This window comes from Hemiscyllium ocellatum, chromosome 15, assembly GCF_020745735.1.
Source record: "Hemiscyllium ocellatum isolate sHemOce1 chromosome 15, sHemOce1.pat.X.cur, whole genome shotgun sequence".
In the NCBI taxonomy this organism is placed as follows: Eukaryota; Metazoa; Chordata; class Chondrichthyes; order Orectolobiformes; family Hemiscylliidae; genus Hemiscyllium; species Hemiscyllium ocellatum.
In genome coordinates, this window is record NC_083415.1 from 67588309 (window position 1) to 67608247 (window position 19939).

At 43.5% G+C, this 19939-nt stretch overlaps 1 protein-coding gene across 6 annotated transcripts in view; it reads left to right on the forward strand.

Moving 5' to 3' along the window:
• chd6 (chromodomain helicase DNA binding protein 6) overlaps nucleotides 1-19939 on the forward strand; it is a 268663-nt gene that overhangs the window by 179232 nt on the left and 69492 nt on the right. For all 6 annotated transcript variants that reach the window (XM_060836582.1, XM_060836583.1, XM_060836584.1 and 3 more), the window contains 8 exons: nucleotides 4166-4361; nucleotides 6019-6183; nucleotides 7026-7205; nucleotides 8672-8782; nucleotides 10655-10857; nucleotides 16475-16674; nucleotides 17804-17963; nucleotides 18262-18351. In XM_060836582.1, coding sequence (XP_060692565.1) covers nucleotides 4166-4361; nucleotides 6019-6183; nucleotides 7026-7205; nucleotides 8672-8782; nucleotides 10655-10857; nucleotides 16475-16674; nucleotides 17804-17963; nucleotides 18262-18351 — 1305 coding nt within the window. The remainder of the gene's footprint in view (nucleotides 1-4165; nucleotides 4362-6018; nucleotides 6184-7025; nucleotides 7206-8671; nucleotides 8783-10654; nucleotides 10858-16474; nucleotides 16675-17803; nucleotides 17964-18261; nucleotides 18352-19939) is intronic.

Here is a 19939-nt window from a genome sequence, read left to right on the forward strand (position 1 = left end):
TCTCTAAAAGTTGGGCCCAAGCTTTCACCTCTCTCATTGGCATTGCTTAAACATTTTAAAAATGAATACCATGAAGAATTATTCTGAATGGCTGGTGATCTAGACTAAAATGAATCCTTTTTCTTTAGTTTTGAAATTACAAGTGTTCTCCATCCTTTTCAAATATTGTGATAGTAGCTCCCTTCCTGATCTAGTGACTAAAGGCACTAAATGACTCTGATCAAATTTAATACCTATTTTTAGAATATAGAACAGTACAGCGCAGAACAGGCCCTTCAGCCCTCGATGTTGCACCAACCTGTGAACTATTTTCAGCTTGTCCCCCTACACTATCCCAAAATCATCCATGTGCGTATCTAAGGATTGTTTAAATCTTCCTAATGTGGCTGAGTTAACTACATTGGCAGGTAGGGCATTCCACACCCTTATCACTCTCTGAGTAAAGAACCTGCCTCTGACATCTGTCTTAAATCTATCACCCCTCAATTTGTAGTTATGCCCTCTCATACAAGCTGACGTCGTCATCCTAGGAAAAAGACTCTCACTGTCTACCCTATCTAATCCTCTGATCATCTTGTATGTCTCTATCAAAGCCCCTCTTTCCAATGAGAACAGACCCAAGTGTCTCAGCCTTTCCTTATAAGACCTTCCCTCCAGACCAGGCAACATCTTGGTAAATCTCCTCTGCACCTTTTCCAATGCTTCCATATCCTTCCCGAAATATGGCGACCAGAAATGTACGCAATATTCCAAGTGTGGCTGCACTAGCGTTTTGTATAGATGCAGCATGATATTGCAGCTCCGGAATGCAATCCCTTTACAAACGAAACCTAACACACCGTGTGCCTTCATAACAGCACTATCCACCTGGGTGGCAACTTTCAGGGATCTATATACATGGACTCCAAGATCCCTCTGCACATCCACATTACCAAGAATCTTTCCATTGACCCAGTACTCTGCCTTCCTGTTATTCTTCCCAAAGTGCATCACCTCACATTTAGCTGCATTGAACTCCATTTGCCACCTCTCAGCCCAATTCTGCAGTTTATCCAAGTTGCCCTGCAACTTATAACAATCTTCCAAACTGTCCACTACACCGAATTCAGTGTCATGTGCAAATTTACTAATCCATCCACCTATGCCTGCGTCTAAGTCATTTATAAAAATGACAAACAGCAGTGGTCCCAAAACATCCTTGTGGCACACCACTAGTAACCGGACTGAATATTTTCTATCAACCACCACTCGCTGTCTTCATACAGAAAGCCAGTTTCTAATCCAAACTGCTAAATCACCCTCAATTCCATGCCTCTGCATTTTCTCCAACAGCCTACCATGTGGAACCTTATCAAAGGCTTTATTGAAGTCCATGTATACCACGTCAACTGCCCTACCCTCATCTACATGCTTGGTCACCTTCTCAAAAAACTCAGTGAAGTTTGTGAGGCACGACCTGCCCTTGACGAAACCAATTTGACTATCTGAAATCAAATTGTTGCTTGCTAGATGATTATAAATCTTATCTCTCATAATCCTTTCCGAAACCTTTCCTATAACAGAAGTAAGGCTCACTGGTCTGTAATTACCTGCCCTCCTTGAATAAGGGCACAACATTTGCAATCCTCCAGCCCTCTGGTATCAAACCTATAGACAATAACGACTCGAATATCAAGGCCAAAGGCTCTGCTATCTCCTCCCTAGCTTCCCACAGAAGCCTCAGGTAAATTCCATCCAGCCCAGGGGACTTGTCTACTTTTACTCCTTCTAGAATTGATAACACCTGTTCGTAACTAACCTCGATCCTTTCTAGTCTAATATCTCGTACCTCATTCTTCTCCTCTACAATAATCTTTTTTTGAGTGAAAACCGATGAGAAATGTTCATTTAGCACCTCCCGGATCTCCATAGGGTCCACACTCTCTTTCCCACTTCTGTCTTTGACTGACCCTATTCCTACCCTAATCATCCTTTTATTCCTCACATACCTATAGAAAGCTTTAGGGTTCTCCTTTATTCTGTTTGCTAAAAACTGCTCGTGTTCTCTCTTTGCTCTTCTTAACTCTCTCTTTAAATCCTTCCTTGCTGATCTGTAACTCTCCATCGCCTTATCTGAACCATCTTGTCTCATCAACACATAAGCCTCCTCCTTCTTTGTAACGAGAGATGCAATTTCTGTAATAAACCACGGTTCCCTTACCTTATCACTTCCTCCCTGCCTGACAGGGACATACCTATCAGGGACACACAATATCTGTTCCTTAAACCAGCTCCACATTTCCATTGTCCCCATCCCCTGCATTTTGCTACCCCATTCTATGCATCCTAATTCCTGCCAAATCGCATTATAATTGCCCTTTTCCCATCGATAACTCTTGACCTGTGGCATGTATCTATCCCTTTCCATCACTAAACTAAACGTAACTGAATTATGGTCACTCTCTCCAAAGTGCTCACCTACCACTAAATCAAACACCTGACCTGGTTCATTACCAAGCACCAGATCCAGTGTGGCCTCCCCTCTTGTCGGCCCTTCGACATACTGTATCAGGAAACCCTCCGTACACATTGGACAAAAACTGATCCATCCAGAGTTGTAGCATTTCTAGTTAATGTTGGGGAAGTTAAAGTCTCCCAGAATGACCACCCTGTTCCTTTCACCTAGAATAATTATGCCAATCCTCTCTTCCGCCTCCCTGGAACTCTGCGGAAGTCAATAAAAAAAAACTCCAAGCAGTGTGACCTCTCCTCTCCTGTTTCCAACCTCAGCCCACACTACCTCAGTAGACGAGTCCTCATCAAATGTTCTCTCAGCCACCGTTATATAATCTTTAATCAACAAGGCCACACCTCCCCCTCTTTTACCGCCTTGCCTGTTCTTAATGAAAAATGTAAACCCTGGAACCTGCAACATCCGTTCCTCACCCTACTCTATCCATGTCTCCGAAATGGCCACAACATCGAAGTCCCAGGTACCTATCCATGCTGCAAGCTCCAACTACCTTATTTCGGATTCTTCTGGCGTTGAAGTAGACAGTCTTCAAACCACTTTGCCATCTGCCAGCACATTCCTGTGACCCTGAAATCTTGTCCCTGTCCTCCCTACTCTCATCCTCCTGTGCACTGCAACTGCACCTCCAGTTCCCATCCCCTGCCCCTGCTAAGCTAGTTTAAACCCACCCGAATAGCACCAGCAAATTTCCCACCCAGGATATTAGTACCCCTCTGGTTCAAGTGAAGACAGGTTTGTACAGGTCCCACCTTCCCCAGAATGAGCCCCAATTATTCAAGAACCTGAAACCCTCCCTCCTGCACCATCCTTGCAGCCACGTGTTTAGCTGATATCTTTCCCTATTCCTTGCCTCGCTATCACGTGGCATGGGTAACAAACCAGAGATAACAACTCTGTTTGTTCTAGCTCTCAACTTCCACCCTAGCTCCCTGATATCCTGCCTTACATCCCTATCCCTCTTTCTACCTTTGTCGTTGGTACCTACATGGTTGAGATTGGTTGCACTCTCCCTTCAGCACCCCAAAGATACAATCCGAGACATCGCGGACCCTGACACCTGGGAGGCAACACACCAACTGCAAGTCTCATTCGTTCCCAACAAACCTTCTATCTGAGCCTTTAACTATCGAGTCCCCAATGACTAACACTAACTTTCCCCCCTTCCCTCTGTGCAACAGGGACAGACTCTGTGCCAGAGACCTGGGCCCCACTGCATACCCCAGGTAAATCGTCCCCCTCAACAGTATCCAAAACTGTATACATGTTTTTCAGGGGAACGACCACGGGGGATCCCTCCACTGATTCTTTTTTCCCCTTTCGAACAGTCACCCAGCTTTCTTCACCTCACTGCAATGAACACTAGTCATTACTATAATCAGCTGGTATCTATTCTCAATGACTGGCCAGTCATTCCCACTGGTCGTACATTGGCCCAGCAATGATAAAGGAAATGATAAGCAGCCAAGTCAGAATGCACTGGGACTTTGTTGCATGCTGCTCTTGCAGGAGCTGTTGAAGCAACCTTGGTAATTTGTTGCAATACATTCATCCAACCGTTGTTATAGACAGCACGTGGAATGAATCAGATACCTTCATTGATGTTCCATACTCATTAGTTTAAATATCCAGTCATTGTCTGTTTTAAATGTTTAGGTACACCTATGAACGCATTGATGGCAGAGTAAGGGGGAACCTGAGGCAGGCTGCAATCGACCGCTTTTCCAAACCAGACTCCGACCGATTTGTGTTTCTGCTGTGCACCAGAGCCGGAGGCCTTGGTATCAATCTTACTGCAGCAGACACTTGTATCATCTTTGATTCGGATTGGAACCCACAGAATGACCTGCAGGTGAGTCTTACAGTGAGCAGCACAGTGCACGTTCCACCACTGATAGTGGTGATAATTGATCTGCCCTTGTACTCTGCTTCTAGTAATAATCCTCACAAAGCATTTTTTTAAGCTTAATGTATCTCGCCTGTAGGTTGTTGTGGTCTTTAAGGATTTCCAATAGATTTTCTTCCTGTAAATGCTTGAAAATTGTTGTCAAAGGAGTTAAAAATCACACAACACCAGGTTATAGTCCAACAGGTTTATTTGGAAGCTCAAGCTTTTGGAGCACTGCTCCTTCAACACAACCACCTGATGAAGGAGCGGCGCTCTGAAAGCTAGTGTGCTTCCAATTAAACCTGTTGGACTATAACCTGGTTTTGTGTGATTTTTAACTTTGTACACCCCAGTCTAACACCGGCATCTCCAAATCTTGATAAAGGACAATTACTAATTGAGAATTCTTTGATTCACATGGACAAAAGAGAAATAATCAGGCTAATTATTGCGAGGGATGAAGAGTTATGATATGGGCTTGTTCGTGACAAGGCAAATTGCTATTACTGTTTTAGTTGTTGATTAAAATCAACAAGGAAAACAGAAAATGCTGGAAATACTCAGCTGGTCAGGCAGCCTCTGTATAGAAAGAAACCAAACTGATGTTTCAGGTTGATGACCTTTACCCAAACGGGAGAAACTAAAAGTTTAATAGTTTATAAGGAAGTAAAGAGTTCGTAAAGAGTTCAGGAAATTGGGAATTCGAAGGTTGTTGGGCCCTGTGGGCTGGGAGGGGCAGTTACATCATGTCTTGACAAGTTCTAGGTAGGGGTGATTGCATGTGTAGCCTCTTGGATTGGGGCATGTTGCTGTCACTTTGCGACATGACCGAGGTGGGCAGCAGCTCTGGAAAGGGATCTGGTGTGAGTATGTAGGGGCTAGTGTTTCCTTATGCAAGCATTCAGAGAGTTTGCGTGATCAGCATGCAGATGCATTTCTATCCAGTTAGAAAGGTTGCTTCTGCGCGCACACCTCGAAGATCCACAGAGTGGCAGGGAAAATGAGAGACAATGTAGGTGTGGGCTCTCTGGTGAGAACCTTGACAGGTGTGACATGGGAAGTCGGAAAGCTGGGAGCAGTCTCAAATGGGAGAAGCCAAGACAATCGGATCCAGTAACATACTACAATCTATGGCTTTAAATGAATTTCACAGCACTCCACAAACTTTTCTCTCCTAATAATGTACTGATGTTAAAGCTGAACAACATTAATGTAGACTCCTGTAGATCTAAAATCTTTAAGAGATTTTAAGAGACTCTGAGCCTATCCATTGATGTAAGCCTTCCTTTGATCTCTAGCAATCAAACTGGGCAGGCTTCTTGTCAAGCAGACTGCAGCACGGATCACATCACTCCTTTAAGTTACTCTAATTTTCAAGCTACAGTCCAAAACACTAATAATCTTACGCTGGAGTGGAACAATTTTTTTTTAAAAGTTCTGTTTCTGTAAATACAATGAAATGAAGAAAAGTTAGAACAGAGGGTGACCCCACGGTTCTTGGTACTGTATGTTCCATCCATTGAATAACTTGTCTCACTTCCTCCATTGTATTTGGTGATTCAAAAGTTCTGTATATAGCAGGTATCTACCACATAGACTCAGTCCTTTTCAATGTTTCCAGGCTCAGGCCCGATGTCACCGGATAGGACAGAATAAAGCAGTTCAGGTGTATCGACTAATAACTCGCAACTCGTATGAGCGAGAGATGTTCGACAAAGCCAGTCTCAAGCTGGGTCTCGACAGAGCAGTGCTGCAAGCGATGAACCGCAAGGGAAACACGAATGGGGTAAGGTCACCTATTACATGGCTCAAATCTCAACTTGCTCATGCTGTTTTGGTAAGCATTTGCTATATACTTGCTGAGGTGGGACCGGTTCTGAGATTGGAATAAATTTCTGTTTCAAGGGCCTGTTATTCCAGGCCAAATACAGCGTAGGCTAGATTTCCCATTTTGCTGTCCCCATCAAACACTCTCAGAACAGGTACAGCATGGAGTTAGATGCAGAAGAAAGTCCTCTCGACACTGTCCCCATCAAAAACTCCAAGGACAGGTACAACACTGAATTAGATACAGAGGGACCTTGATTATCCAAACATCACAGGCGGGAAATATTTTGTTCGGTTAATTGAGGTTCTGCTGTGCAGAATAAAACCCTCTCAAAAACACTCGCAGAACATATGCAGAGTGTGAGAGCAGGTTCCCATTATCTTTTTGCTCAATACCTTACATTAAATTGCATTATCACTGATTCCAGAGTAGTTTTGAGCTTCTGGGGTCAGCACATCCATTTACTTGTTCTCTTGGCCCCAGAAAATGAAGATATGGATGAGAAACATAAGCTAAAGAAAAGCTGCTTCTGGCAGCATTCTTCCACACCTGTTTCTGGCTCCCAAATAGCTTCCTTGGGTAGTCAGGACCATTTAAGTTTTTTTCATAGTATGTGGGTGTCTCTTGCAAAGCCAGCATTTAGGTTGATAGCATTAATTGTGGTGTAGACATGCAGAGGGCTGTTAGTGAGGGAGTTCAAGGCTATCACCCTATGGTGCTGAAGAAGTGATGAAATGTGTCCAAATCAGGTTGCAGTAGGTTGTGACTGTCACTGGAAACCTTGGTGTCTCCCTGTGCAGGTGCAGCCATTGTCTAAGATCGAAGTGGAAGATTTGCTTCGTAAAGGAGCATATGGAGCCCTGATGGATGAGGAAGATGAAGGATCAAAGTTTTGTGAAGAGGACATTGATCAGATATTACTTCGTCGAACTCGCACTATCACCATTGAATCAGAAGGGAAGGGGTCTACATTTGCAAAGGTTGGTAGCTGCTGTCTGTCACAGCTTTACACATCCCACTCAAAGCACTTGCTCCTTTTCTCTCAGGGGATGGTTAAGCTACTCATGATCACAGTATGCCCTATTCATGGATTCTGCAGTTAGCAGCTTGTCAGCTAAGAAGTAGTAGTATCTTCTAATTGCTGGTGTTATTGGAAGAAGTCACAGTCAACTGTTTGTGCTGCATCAGATGCATTGCACATCACATGATCTTTGAACCATGCAGAACAGAAAACGTGTTAAGTTTAATCTTGGTGTCTCGCTGTGCTGACTTCAACAGAGATGCCTAAGGGGTCTCTAATTTAGCTCTAATTTGTAGTTTGGAGGTGGTGAGGAAGTCAACCACAGTTCCAGCCCCTGATCTCTGAGCAATGATTTGTGCTGGGAAGTGTCCTGCAGTGGGCATTGGATGGATGGGCTCAGCTGCTATGTTCTCTCTCCAAATCCCCACCATTGAATGATCTGCTGACATTTACTGTGAGAGATATGGGGAAAAGATTTAATTATTATCTACTTGGGTAAACACTGTGGACATTTGAATCTTAACGCAGAAGTGGAGAAGTACTGCTCACGGAGGTAATTTGTCCCATCAAACCTGTGGCAACCCGTTGCCAGAATAATCCCCAGCAAATCCACTGCCTCCCCCTCTCTATCCACTCCCTATGACATTGCATTTCCTGCCCCAGCACCACTGTGTACAGATATTTCTCCCAAATGCCTCACTCGGTGATCTGTGTACAGATATTTCTCCCAAATGCCTCACTCGGTGATCTGTGTACAGATATTTCTCCCAAATGCCTCACTCGGTGATTTACATTGTAGGCTCCTCACCAATAATTCTCCACTTAGGGAAAGTCATTTTAAACTGTTGTCATGAGGCAAGGGGCACATTGTGAAGAAAAACCTAAGATCGAAAACTTGGCTTAGTTCCTCCATTTAGTTAACAGATCAGAGCCTCAGTCATCTAATTACCACTTACAGAGAGCATTGGAGGTGTTCCTCAGACTGGACTCCTTGGGTCCTCCTTGTCAGAGTTCAAAATGGGGCCTTATGATGCAACAGATTTTGCCAGGCAAATATTAGTCCCTGTTGCTGTGCAGTATGATTTAATCTAGGATGACTTTGCGATCCATAATATTGCTAGCATTCGTTCCCCAACCCATACCTCAGTGTTGAATCAGAACATACTCGGAGTGCTAATTGTGCACTTGCATGTTCTGAATGCATCCATTCAAGCCTGTCTTTAACATAATGTTGATCATATATGCCTTTAGGCACTATGCCATGATCCAAGCGTGTGCTAATTAATTCAGACCTCCTCAGGTTCAGGATCATGTCCAGTTTGTGTAGTTTTACGATAACCTTATGTTCAGCTCCTGTAGCCTGTAAAGATCTACTCCAGGAAGTATTGTTTTGATCACCTGTACTGTGATTTGTTTCTGTTGCAGGCTAGTTTTGTGGCATCAGGGAACAGAACCGACATCTCTTTAGATGACCCCAACTTCTGGCAAAAATGGGCCAAAATTGCAGAGCTGGATATTGAGTCAAAGAATGGAAAAGTAAGTTGCTTCATTAAATGCGAAAGTACTGCAAGTGTTGGAAACCTGAAATAAAAGCAAAGTGCTAGAGAGGTGTAGTCGGTGTGGCAGCATCTGAGGACAGAGAAACAGTCGTTGTTTCCAAAGAATAATCATATTGTACTTGAAATGTTAACTTGAAGAGAGAAAGCGTTACTGTTTCATATCCGGTATATTTCAGATGCTGCCTGACCTGCTGAGTGTCTCCAGCCCTTTGTGTTTATGTAAGTTGCTTCATTGCTGATCTTGGACATGCCATCATCTCCAAAAGAAAATTTATAAGTAAGGTGATTGAAATAGTAGCAGCTGAGGCCAGCCTCCAGCTGAATACTGATGTTCTGGACTAATCCTTCTGGTTAATGTTATTCAACTTTCCCTTTTCATTCTCCCTGTCTTGATCAGTGATTAAATCGTGTGAGACAGATTCTTCTCTGGCCTCAGCCATGCTGTGCCTTTTCCCCTCAGGAAAGAACCAACTCTCAGTCTAGACACTAAAGGAGTCAGAGGTTGATGGAAGTGGGAATGGGATGGGAAAATGGCTATGAACTTTTTCACTAATGTAATAGCTCATTGGAAAGAATTCCAATGAGCTATTCATGTTTCTATTAAGTCTTTATTTTCAATGTAACTTATGTACCTCAGCCAGAACGGGAGTGGCAGTTGAGCATACCTTATTGTGGAACAGAATGAGAGTGGTGACACCTTGGTTAAGGTGAAATTTATGGAATGTAGGTGAGAGAAAATGAGTGAGGAAAACATCCGAACATGAAGTAAAGTGAAATCTATGAGGATGCTAAAAATTGGATGGGTGTGGAATGGTGTGTCAATAGGAATGAGTGGTATTAATGACAATGTCAAGTTTAAAAGTTGAGGATCGAGCAAAGTAATTCTCAAACTGGGGATCCAAAGAGTTTTTGCAGGATGTTCTGTATTATACTTGCTGTATGTTGTGTTAGAACAGTGACCATTTAAGTAGTCAGTCAACATCCAGCACTAAGGGGCTTGTTCAAATTTGTTTGGTACTTTTACAGAGTGAAGAGGTGCAGCTAAAAATCTCTGTGCTAGTTGTAGTAAATGTCAAGTTTGTATGTTCTTTAGTTCTGATTGTAGCCTAGTAACTGGCCAGTGTAGAATACAGGAATTCTGCCATGGTGGGTTTGCATTGGGTGACACAATTCCTCTCAGCTTAAATGGGGAATAAATTGATTTGAGTTTGAGTAAAGAAAAGGTCTGACTTAGGTTTCTCCTTTCTCAGTGTGGCCATGGGTAAACATGCAGCAATCACAGGCATATTCTGTTTGCAGCTCACTGTTTGCCTATCCCGTGTGCTCAACCAAGACGCACTCTGCAGGCGGTACCAGGCACAACCATCTTTTCACCAGCAGCTATCACTATCTTTTAGAAAAAAGCTTTAGCTAAGTAATCTTTACATGCACCACTTTAATATTATTAGAATTACAATCTAGATGTGGGGTTTGAGAAACCAATTATAAATCCACTTGAAAAGAGTTTCTTCAGTGAAAAGTGTTTGAAAAGCAGTGGTGTGGTAGAGCATCCAGTTTGCACGTGACCTTGCTGACCCTGAGTGAATTGGTGGCTGGTGGAGGTGTTGTTGGGAAGAAGAAAACGGAGTACTTGTCACAGGGAGTAATGATGAGAGTGTGGTGCTGGAAAAGCACAGCAGGTCAGGCAGCATCCGAGGAGCAGGAGAATTACATCAATTCCCCAGCTTCTCGGATGCTGCCTGACCTGCTGTGCTTTTCCAGCACCACAGACTCGATTCTAATCTCCAGCATCTGCAGTCCTCACTTTTGCCAAAGGGAATAATGATGTACATCTCTCTCTGTCTGACAGGACAGTTTGGTGATCGACACACCACGTGTCAGGAAACAAACAAAACACTATAATTCGTTTGAGGATGACGAGTTGATGGAGTTCTCTGAGCTTGACAGTGATAGTGAAGATAAGCCTTCAAGATCTCGCCGTCTTCATGACAAGACCCGCCGATATCTCAGAGCAGAATGCTTTCGAGTGGAAAAGAACCTGCTGATATTTGGGTTAGTGTGCGCACAGGATTCTTCTAGGTGTTAATTGGATAAAAAGTGAAATAGTTTGAGCAAGAGAAATTGACTTTCAATTCTGTTCTTCCTTTCTTCACTTCACAAAATGTACAGCCAATGAAGTATTTTGAAGTGTAATATAAGGCCCATAGCAGTTGATTTACCCAGATGAGCAGTAGTGTGATGATAATCAGATGTAATGTATTAATCTTATTGATTGGGGTGATAAATATTCACCAGGACATGGGATATCTGTTATTAGAAATAGTAATGTGGGGAAACTTACATCCACTGGAACAACTAAAAATGGTGGGAGAGTAGAAGAGATTGGAAGAGAGAAGCAAATTTATGTAGTGAAACAGTCTTTGACATCTTTTAATGTTTCATGGGCCAAGTGTGTAGCAGGCTGGGCCTGTATTTATCACCCTTTCCTAGTTATCCTGGAGAGGTGGTCATGAGCTGCCTTCTTGAACCACTACAATCCATATGCTGTAGTTAGACCCACATTGCCCTTAAGGAATTCCAGGATTTTTGCCCCAGTCACAGTGAAGGAATGGCAGGATGGTGAGTGGCTTTATCCTGCTGCTTCCAGTGGTCAGACGGGTGAGGCCAGCAATGGTACACCAGAATAGAGAGGGATTTGTAGGTACCGTTTAGGTACAAGTTTGAACAAAAACATCTGGATTTAAGAGTCTACTGAGGACCATGAAACCATTGTCGATTGTTGAAAAAATATCATTCATTAATGGCCTTCAGGGAGGGAAATTACCATCCTCACCTGGTTTGGTGTACATGTGACTCCAAAAGTGCAGCAATATGGTTGACTCTCAATTGCCCTCTCCAATGGCTGAGCAATCCACTCAGTTGTTGCAATCGCAACAAAGTGTTAACAAAGTAATGGAAGCAGACAGGTCACCAGGCATCGATCCAGGCCTTGGGAAAAGACAACGGTTAAAAACAGCCAAAGCGGCATGGTGGCTCAGTGGTTAGCACTGTTGCCTCTTAGCGCCAGGGACCCTGGTTCGATTCCAACCTTGGGTGACTGTCTGTGTGGAGTTTGCACATTCTCCCTGTGTCTGTATGGGTTTCCTCCGGGTGCTCCAATTTCCTCCCACAATCCAAAAGATGTGCAGGTTGGGTGAATTGGCTGTGTAAATTGCCAATAGTATTGAGGGATGTGTAGGTCAGGTGCATTAGTCAGGGTTAAATGTAGAAAATAGAACATAGAACAATACAGCACAGAACAGGCCCTTCGGCCCACGATGTTATGCCAAACATTTGTCCTAGCTTAAGCACCTATCCATGTACCTATCCAATTGCCGCTTAAAGGTCACCAATGATTCTGACTCTGCCACTCCCACAGGCAGTGCATTCCATGCCCCACCACTCTCTGGGTAAAGACTCTACTCCTGACTCTCCCCCCCCCCCCCCCCCCCCATACCTTCCACCCTTCACCTTAAATTTATGTCCCCTTGTAACACTCTGTTGTACCCGGGGCAAAAGTCTCTGACTGTCTACTCTATCTATTCCCCTGATCACCTTATAAACTTCTATCAAGTCACCCCTCATCCTTCGCCGTTCCAATGAGAAAAGGCCTAGCACTCTCAACCTATCCTCGTACGACCTATTCTCCATTCCAGGCAACATCCTGGTAAATCTCCTCTGCACCCTCTCCAAAGCTTCCACATTTTTCCTAAAGTGAGGCGACCAGAACTGCACACGGTACTCCAAATGTGGCCTTACCAAGGTCCTGTACAGCTGCAACATCACCTCACGATTCTTGAATTCAATCCCTCTGCTAATGCACGCTAATACACCAAAGGCCTTCTTACAAGCTCTAACCACCTGAGTGGCAACTTTCAAAGATCTATGAACATAGACCCCAAGATCCCTCTGCTCCTCCACCTTACTAAGAACCATACCGTTAACCCTGTATTCCGCATTCTTATTTGTTCTTCCAAAATGGACAACCTCACACTTGACAGGGTTGAATTCCATCTGCCACTCCTCAGCCCAGCTCTGCATCATATCCAAGTCCTTTTGCAGCCAACAACAGCCCTCCTCACTATCCACAACTCCACCAATCTTCGTATCGTCTGCAAATTTACTGACTCACCCTTCGACTCCCACTTCCAAGTCATTAATAAAAATCACAAACAGCAGAGGACCCAGAACTGATCCCTGCGGAACTCCACTTGTAACTGGGCTCCAGGCTGAATATTTACCATCTACCACCACTCTCTGACTTCGACTAGTTAGCCAGTTCTCTATCCAACTGGCCAAATTTCCCATTATCCCATGCCTCCTGACTTTCCGCATAAGCCTACCATGGGGAACCTTATCAAATGCCTTACTAAACTCCATGTACACTACATCCACTGCTCTACCCTCATCCACATGCTTGGTCACCTCCTCAAAGAATTCAATAAGACTTGTAAGGCAAGACCTCCCCCTCACAAATCTGTGCTGGCTGTCCCTAATCAAGCAGTGTCTTTCCACATACTCATAAATCATATCCCTCAGTACCCTTTCCATTACTTTGCCTACCACTGAAATAAGACTAACTGGCCTGTGATTCCCAGGGTTATCCCTATTCCCTTTTTTGAACATGGGCACAGTATTCGCCACTCTCCAGTCCCCTTGTACCACCCCCGTTGACAGTGAAGACGAAAATATCATTGCCAATGGCTCTGCAATTTCCTCTGTTGCTTCCCACATAATCCTAGGATATATCCCGTCAGGCCCAGGGGACTTGTCTATCCTCAAGTTTTTCAAAATGCCCAACACATCTTCCTTCCTAACAAGTATCTCCTCTAGCTTACCAGTCCGTTTCATACTCTCCTCTTCAACAATACGGTCCCTCTCATTTGTAAGTACTGAAGAAAAGTACTCATTCAAGACCTCTCCTATCTCTTCCAACTCAATACCCAGTCTTCCACTACTGTCCTTGATCAGACCTACCCTCGTTCTCGTCATTTTCATGTTTCTCACATACGCATAAAAGGCCTTGGGGTTATCCTTGATCCTACCCACCAAAGATTTTTCATGCCCTCTCTTAGCTCTCCTAATCCCTTTCCTCAGCTCCTTCCTGGCTATTCTGTATCCCACCAAATGGGGAATGGGTTTGGGTGGGATACTCTTCGGAGACTCAGTGTGGATTTGTCGGGCCTAAGGACCTGTTTCCACACTGCAGGGATTCTAAGTCCAAGCCCTGTTGACCCTGCAAAATTCTCCTCCTTAGCAATTCGAGCTAGTGCTGAGGTTGGAAGAGCTATTGCACAGACTAGCCAAGCAATAGCCTGACATAGTGATACTCTTAACAGAAATCATAAATCACAGACAATGTCCCAGGCACCACCATTATCGTCTACAAACGCGATGGGCCCTGACAACATTCTAGTAGTAGTCCTGAGCAATTGTGCTCCAGAACTTATTCCCCCACCCCTAGCCAAGCTGTTCAAGTGCAGTTACAACACTGGCATCTATCCAATAACTGGAAAAATTGCCCAAGTATGTCCTGCAAACAAAAGTTGGACAAATCTAACTCTGCCAATTACTGCTCCATCAGTCTATTCTCGATCATCAGTGAAGTGATGGAAGGTGTCATCAACAGGGCTATCAAGCAGCACCTACTCAGCAATAACCTGTTCAGTGATGCCCAGTTTGTGTCCCACCAGGGCCCCTCAGCTCCTGACCTCATTATAGCCTCGGTTCAAGCATGGACAAAAGAGCTGAATTCCAGAGGGGAGATTAGAGTCACAATCCTTGACATCAAGGCCACATTCAACAAGACTATGACATCAAGGAGCTGCAGCAAAGCTGGAGTTAATGAGTATCATAGGGTAAACCCACCACCGGTTAGAGTCATACCTGGCATGTAGGAAGATGGCTGTGGTTGTTGGGGGTCAGTCATCTCAGCTCCAGGACATCTCTACAGGAGTTCCTCAGGGTAGTGTCCTAGGTCCAACCATCTTCAGCTGCTTCATCAATGATCTTCCCTCCATCATTAGGGCAGAAGTGGGGATGGTCACTGATGATTGCATAATGTTCAGCACATTCACGACTCCTCAGATACTGAAGCAATCCATGTTCAAATACAAGAGGATCTGGAAAATACCCAATCTTGGGCTCACAAGTAGCAAGTAACATTTGCACCACACAAATGCCAGGCAATGACCTTCACCAATAAGAGACAATCTAATCAGTGCCTTATGGCATTCAGTGGTGTCGCCATCACTGAATCCTCCACTGTTAACATCCTGAGAGTTACCATTGCCCGGAAGCTCAACTGGACTCACCACATAAACACGGTGGCTATAATAGCAGATCAGAGACTAGAAATACTTTTGAGTATCTCACCTCCTGGCTCACTAACACCTGTCCACCATCCACAAGGCTCAAGTCAGGAGTGTAATGGAATGCTCCCCACTTGCCTGGATGGATGCACCTCCAACAACACTCAAGAAGGTCAACACCATCCAGGACAAAGCAACCTGCTTGATTGGCACCACACCAAAAAACATCTTCTCCCTCCACCACTGATACTCAGTAGCAGCAGTGTGTACTATTTCCAAGTTGCACTCAGAAATTCACCAACGATCCTTAGACAGCACCTCCCAGCCTATGACCATTTCCATCTGGAAGGACAAGAGCAGCACATATGTGGGAACACCCATTCCCCTCCAAGCCACTCACCATCCTGACTTGGAAATATTTTACTGGCCCTTCAATGTCGCTAGGTCAAAATCCTGGAATTCCCTCCACATAGCATTGTGGGTCAACCTACAGCACATGGACTGCAGTGGTTCAGAAAGGCAGCTCCCCCCCCACCTTCTCAAAGGCAGCAGGGGATGGGTAATAAATGCTGGTCCAGCCAGCAGTGCCCATGTCGCATGAGCAGATTTTTAAAAGTATCCACCAGAAGTAGGATGTGAGCTGGTGTTGCTCTGTGTTCCCTTTCAGTTTGACGGCACATTAAACTCTCAAACCTTACTGGTTGTTGCATTTGTCCCTGTGTCTCATGGTTTGAAGCCATTTGTCAGTGGGACTTTTAACAAACATTAGTGAAGTGGATAAAAGACCAAGAGTTCATGGCATTACAACTCTCTTACAATAGACTGTGTTAAAGGTGTTAACTCTGCTGACACTGGTTCCAGTAACTTTCAATCACTGTCAGCACTTGCTTTGATCACTACAAATTAAACTTCAGCTCTTCATAGTCTCATTACTGTTTAATCATTGTTTGTAGACTTGATCTATAGTAGTACACTGTCATTGTCTCTCGTGATAGAACAGCAAAAGATGCCACCTGTCTCATTATTAAACAGTAGTAGGTCTAATTACAAATATTCTTCTAATTCAATGGATAATTAATATTCTAGAAAATAAATAAGAAGGGGCTGTCCTGACCCTGCCTGCACACTCAAACCGATGCCTCTTCTTTGATTCAAAATTTAGGTTCCATCGGGGAAATGGCTTTTCAGGAGATTACAGCTTCAGCCTCATGTTTCGACATGCTAGAATTGTTTTTCAAATTATTGGCAAGTTGTACGCAGCTACTTGAACGACACTGTCGTGAAAGTGGTTGTGGAACACTCATCTTCCTGTTTTGCAGGTGGGGACGATGGAAGGACATTCTTTCACATGGACGATTCAAATGGCACCTGACAGAGAAGGACATGGAGATTATTTGTCGAACTCTCCTGGTTTATTGCCTGAAACACTACAAAGGCGATGAGAAAATTAAAAGCTTCATCTGGGATCTTATTACTCCCACAAAAGATGGACAAAATCAAGCATTGCATAATCATTCGGGTATGCGAGAACCTGTGGCTAATTTAGTCCTGAGTCTTTAGTTGAGACCTCATTCCAATCTCCGTTCTCTTGAACCTGTCTCAGTCGCAATCAGCAGAAACTCAGATTGGTACTAGGACTGTTGGGGAGAAAAACTGAAGGGAAGGTTTTATATCTCAAGACACGAAGGTTGTTCAGATATGGAATCTTTCACCTCAATTCGAGGTGATACATTTGGGCTCTAAATAATCCAGGGTATGATTAACATGAGATTCTAATTGGTAATTCTGATTTGGAGCAAATATTAGCATTAGCTGATGCAAATGATCTTTGTCTATGAATATGTGTACAATTTAAAAGCTTACCTAAATCCTCTGACTCCATCCATTGTTTTCTGTTTAATTCCTAATGGGCACCACTTTTTTCTTGTTTATCCTCTTGCCCATAATGTACCTAAAAATGTCTTTGGATTTTTCTTTATTTTGCCTACTGATGTTTATTCCTCAGTACCCCCTCTTCACTTTCTTAATTTATTTTTTAAATACCCCATACCCTAATGCTTCTTGACCATTTGACAAATTGAGTCATCAAAATCAGCCCTGGCTACATTATAGTGTAAGCGAGAAAGGCTGAATGATGTGAACTGTGAGATTTGGTGAATTACACAGCAGGTCAAGAGAGGAGATCAAAAATATTGGGTCACGTGAGGCCAATGTAGGCATTTGAAAACAGGATTGCTCTGCAGGTGGTAGAAATGGGTGACATTGGTAAGAACTGGAGAATCTTACAGCACACCATGCTCCTGCTGATTGTTTGAAGCAGCTATTTATTCTGACTCTCTACAACCCTGTAAGTTCTTTCTTTTCAAATGTTTATCCAGTTCCTTTTCGAAGTCTATAAATGGCTTTGCTTCCAGCACTCTTACATTATAGAAAACCTTCCTTTCATTTTGGACATTTTAAATAAAAGCTAGAAATATGTAGTATTTAAGAAGAAAAAAGTGGGTTCAGACTTGGTTGAAGATCCCTTGTCATAATATTGTGTTTGAATTCAGGGTGGGTAGCAGTAAAGGTGAAGCTCCTGGAGCTGAAACGTAATTGATATTTTGGAATCAATGCATTCAGTAATGTAAGGCCTTAACTCTTTGCAGGATTATCAGCACCTGTACCCAGGGGGCGGAAAGGCAAGAAGATAAAAACACCACTCTCTCAACCAGAGCTGAAGAACGCTGATTGGGTGGCCAGCTGTAACCCTGATGTGCTCTTCCATGACGATGGCTATAAGAAACACCTTAAACAACATTGCAACAAGTGAGTGCATATGTGTCTGAACTAAGAAGGTTCAACTCAAAACCTTGCTTACAGCTATGAATTGAGTCAACAAAACATTTATTACACAGAGAAGGAGGTGGTGTTTATTTTTAAAACTGAGTAGTTTCTTGGTTGTTTTGTCGTCCTATGATACTAGACCTCACTCCTGCTCAGTAACTCCCCTCCCCAACCTTGTACAGCACTGTTGTAGGTGAGACGCAGCATGTAAACGAGTGCACGATGTTTCATTTCTTTTTCTCGAGCTTGATTTTGTTTTATTCTGTATGGTTACTTCCAGGGTCTTACTGCGTGTACGAATGCTGTATTACCTTAAACAGGAAGTGCTAGGAGAAGCTGCTGACAAAGCTTTGGATGGTATTGATGCAAGGTATGTCATCTGACAGAACTGCTGTGGCATTATGGATAAATGTAAGGTTTGATGCTGAACCATATTGAATGAGAAGATCCCAATCTCAATTTGTTGTTTGGAAAGTGCAGTTCCTGGTTTTAACCATGATGAAGGGGAAACCAAATATGAAGGCATAGAATTGGTCCCCAATTCGAGGAGAGCACTGGATAAAGGTGGGGTTAGGCTTCACTGTTTATTTTTCACCCTTTATATCTTTGTGCAGCAAACCAGAATGTTTTTCTGCATTTAGTCATGAGGGATTATGATTGAGCAAGTAAAGCAGAAATAGTTTTCAGTGGCAAGAGAGATAGTGGCTGTAGCAAACAGGTTTAAGGTGATTTCCAATAGAAACATAGAAATGAAACAGCACAGAATGGGGCCATTTGACTCATCTTGTCCATTCCAACCCAAAGACACTCAGGTGCCCTTCCTAATCCCATCTTCCTGCACACAGCCCATAGCCTGGCAGCTTATAGCACTTAAGATACAGATTCAGATACGACTTAGAAGCTTTAAGTCTCTGCCTCCTCCACCAACTCAGGCAGCAAATCCCGGACACTGCCCCCCCCCCAACCTTCCCTGTTCCAAGGAAAACAACCTCAACCTTTCCAATCTCTCTCCATAGCCACAGTTGTCCAGTCCTGGCAACATTCTAGAAAATCCAGAGCAGTTATGTCCTTCCTGTGAGGGCCTCACCAGACTCTTATACAGTTTCATCAATATTTCCATACTTTTGTATTCTGTCCCTCTGCCAATGAAGGAGAGCATTCTACATGCCTTCTTTACAACCTTATCTCCCTATACTGTTGTCTATATGGACATGTACACTTGCCAACCATGATCTCTCACTTCATCTACCCCTCTTGGTATATACCTGCTTATTGTGTATTCACCTTTTCTGTTTAATCTCCATATGCATTTACCTCCGACTTATCAGAGTTGAACTCCATCTGTTGCTTTCCTGCCCACTCCCCCAACCCATTGACATCAACTTGAAGCTCATAGCTATCCATGACATGGCCAATTTTTGTGTATCCCATGGGTTTTTACTTGTTGACCAGTCTGTCATGTGTGACCTTTTCAAATGTCTTACTAAAATCCATGTAAACAACAGCTATTGTACTGCCCTCATTGATCCCCTATGTCACTTCCTCAAAGCATGACCTACCCTTAACAAAGCCATGCTAGCTAACCCTGACTAGGCTATGTCTTTCTAAGTGACAGTTTATCACATCTCTCAGAATTGATTCTAACAATTTGCCCACCACTTATAATTGTTTGGATTTCCTTTCTACCTTTTTAAACAATACAACCGTATTTGCATTTTCCCAGTCCTCCAGCTCCTCACCTGTGTCTAGTAAAGACTGGAAAATAATCCACAGGGCATCTGCTATTTCCTCCCTGACTTCCTTCAGCATCCTAGGGAGCAATGCATCTGGCCCTGGTGACTTATCCACTTTCACGGTTTCCAATTCCCCTAACACTTCCTCTCTTATTACGTTATTTTGTCCAATATTTCACATTGCTTCTCTTGGATTACGATATCCACATCTTCTCTTTCCTTTTT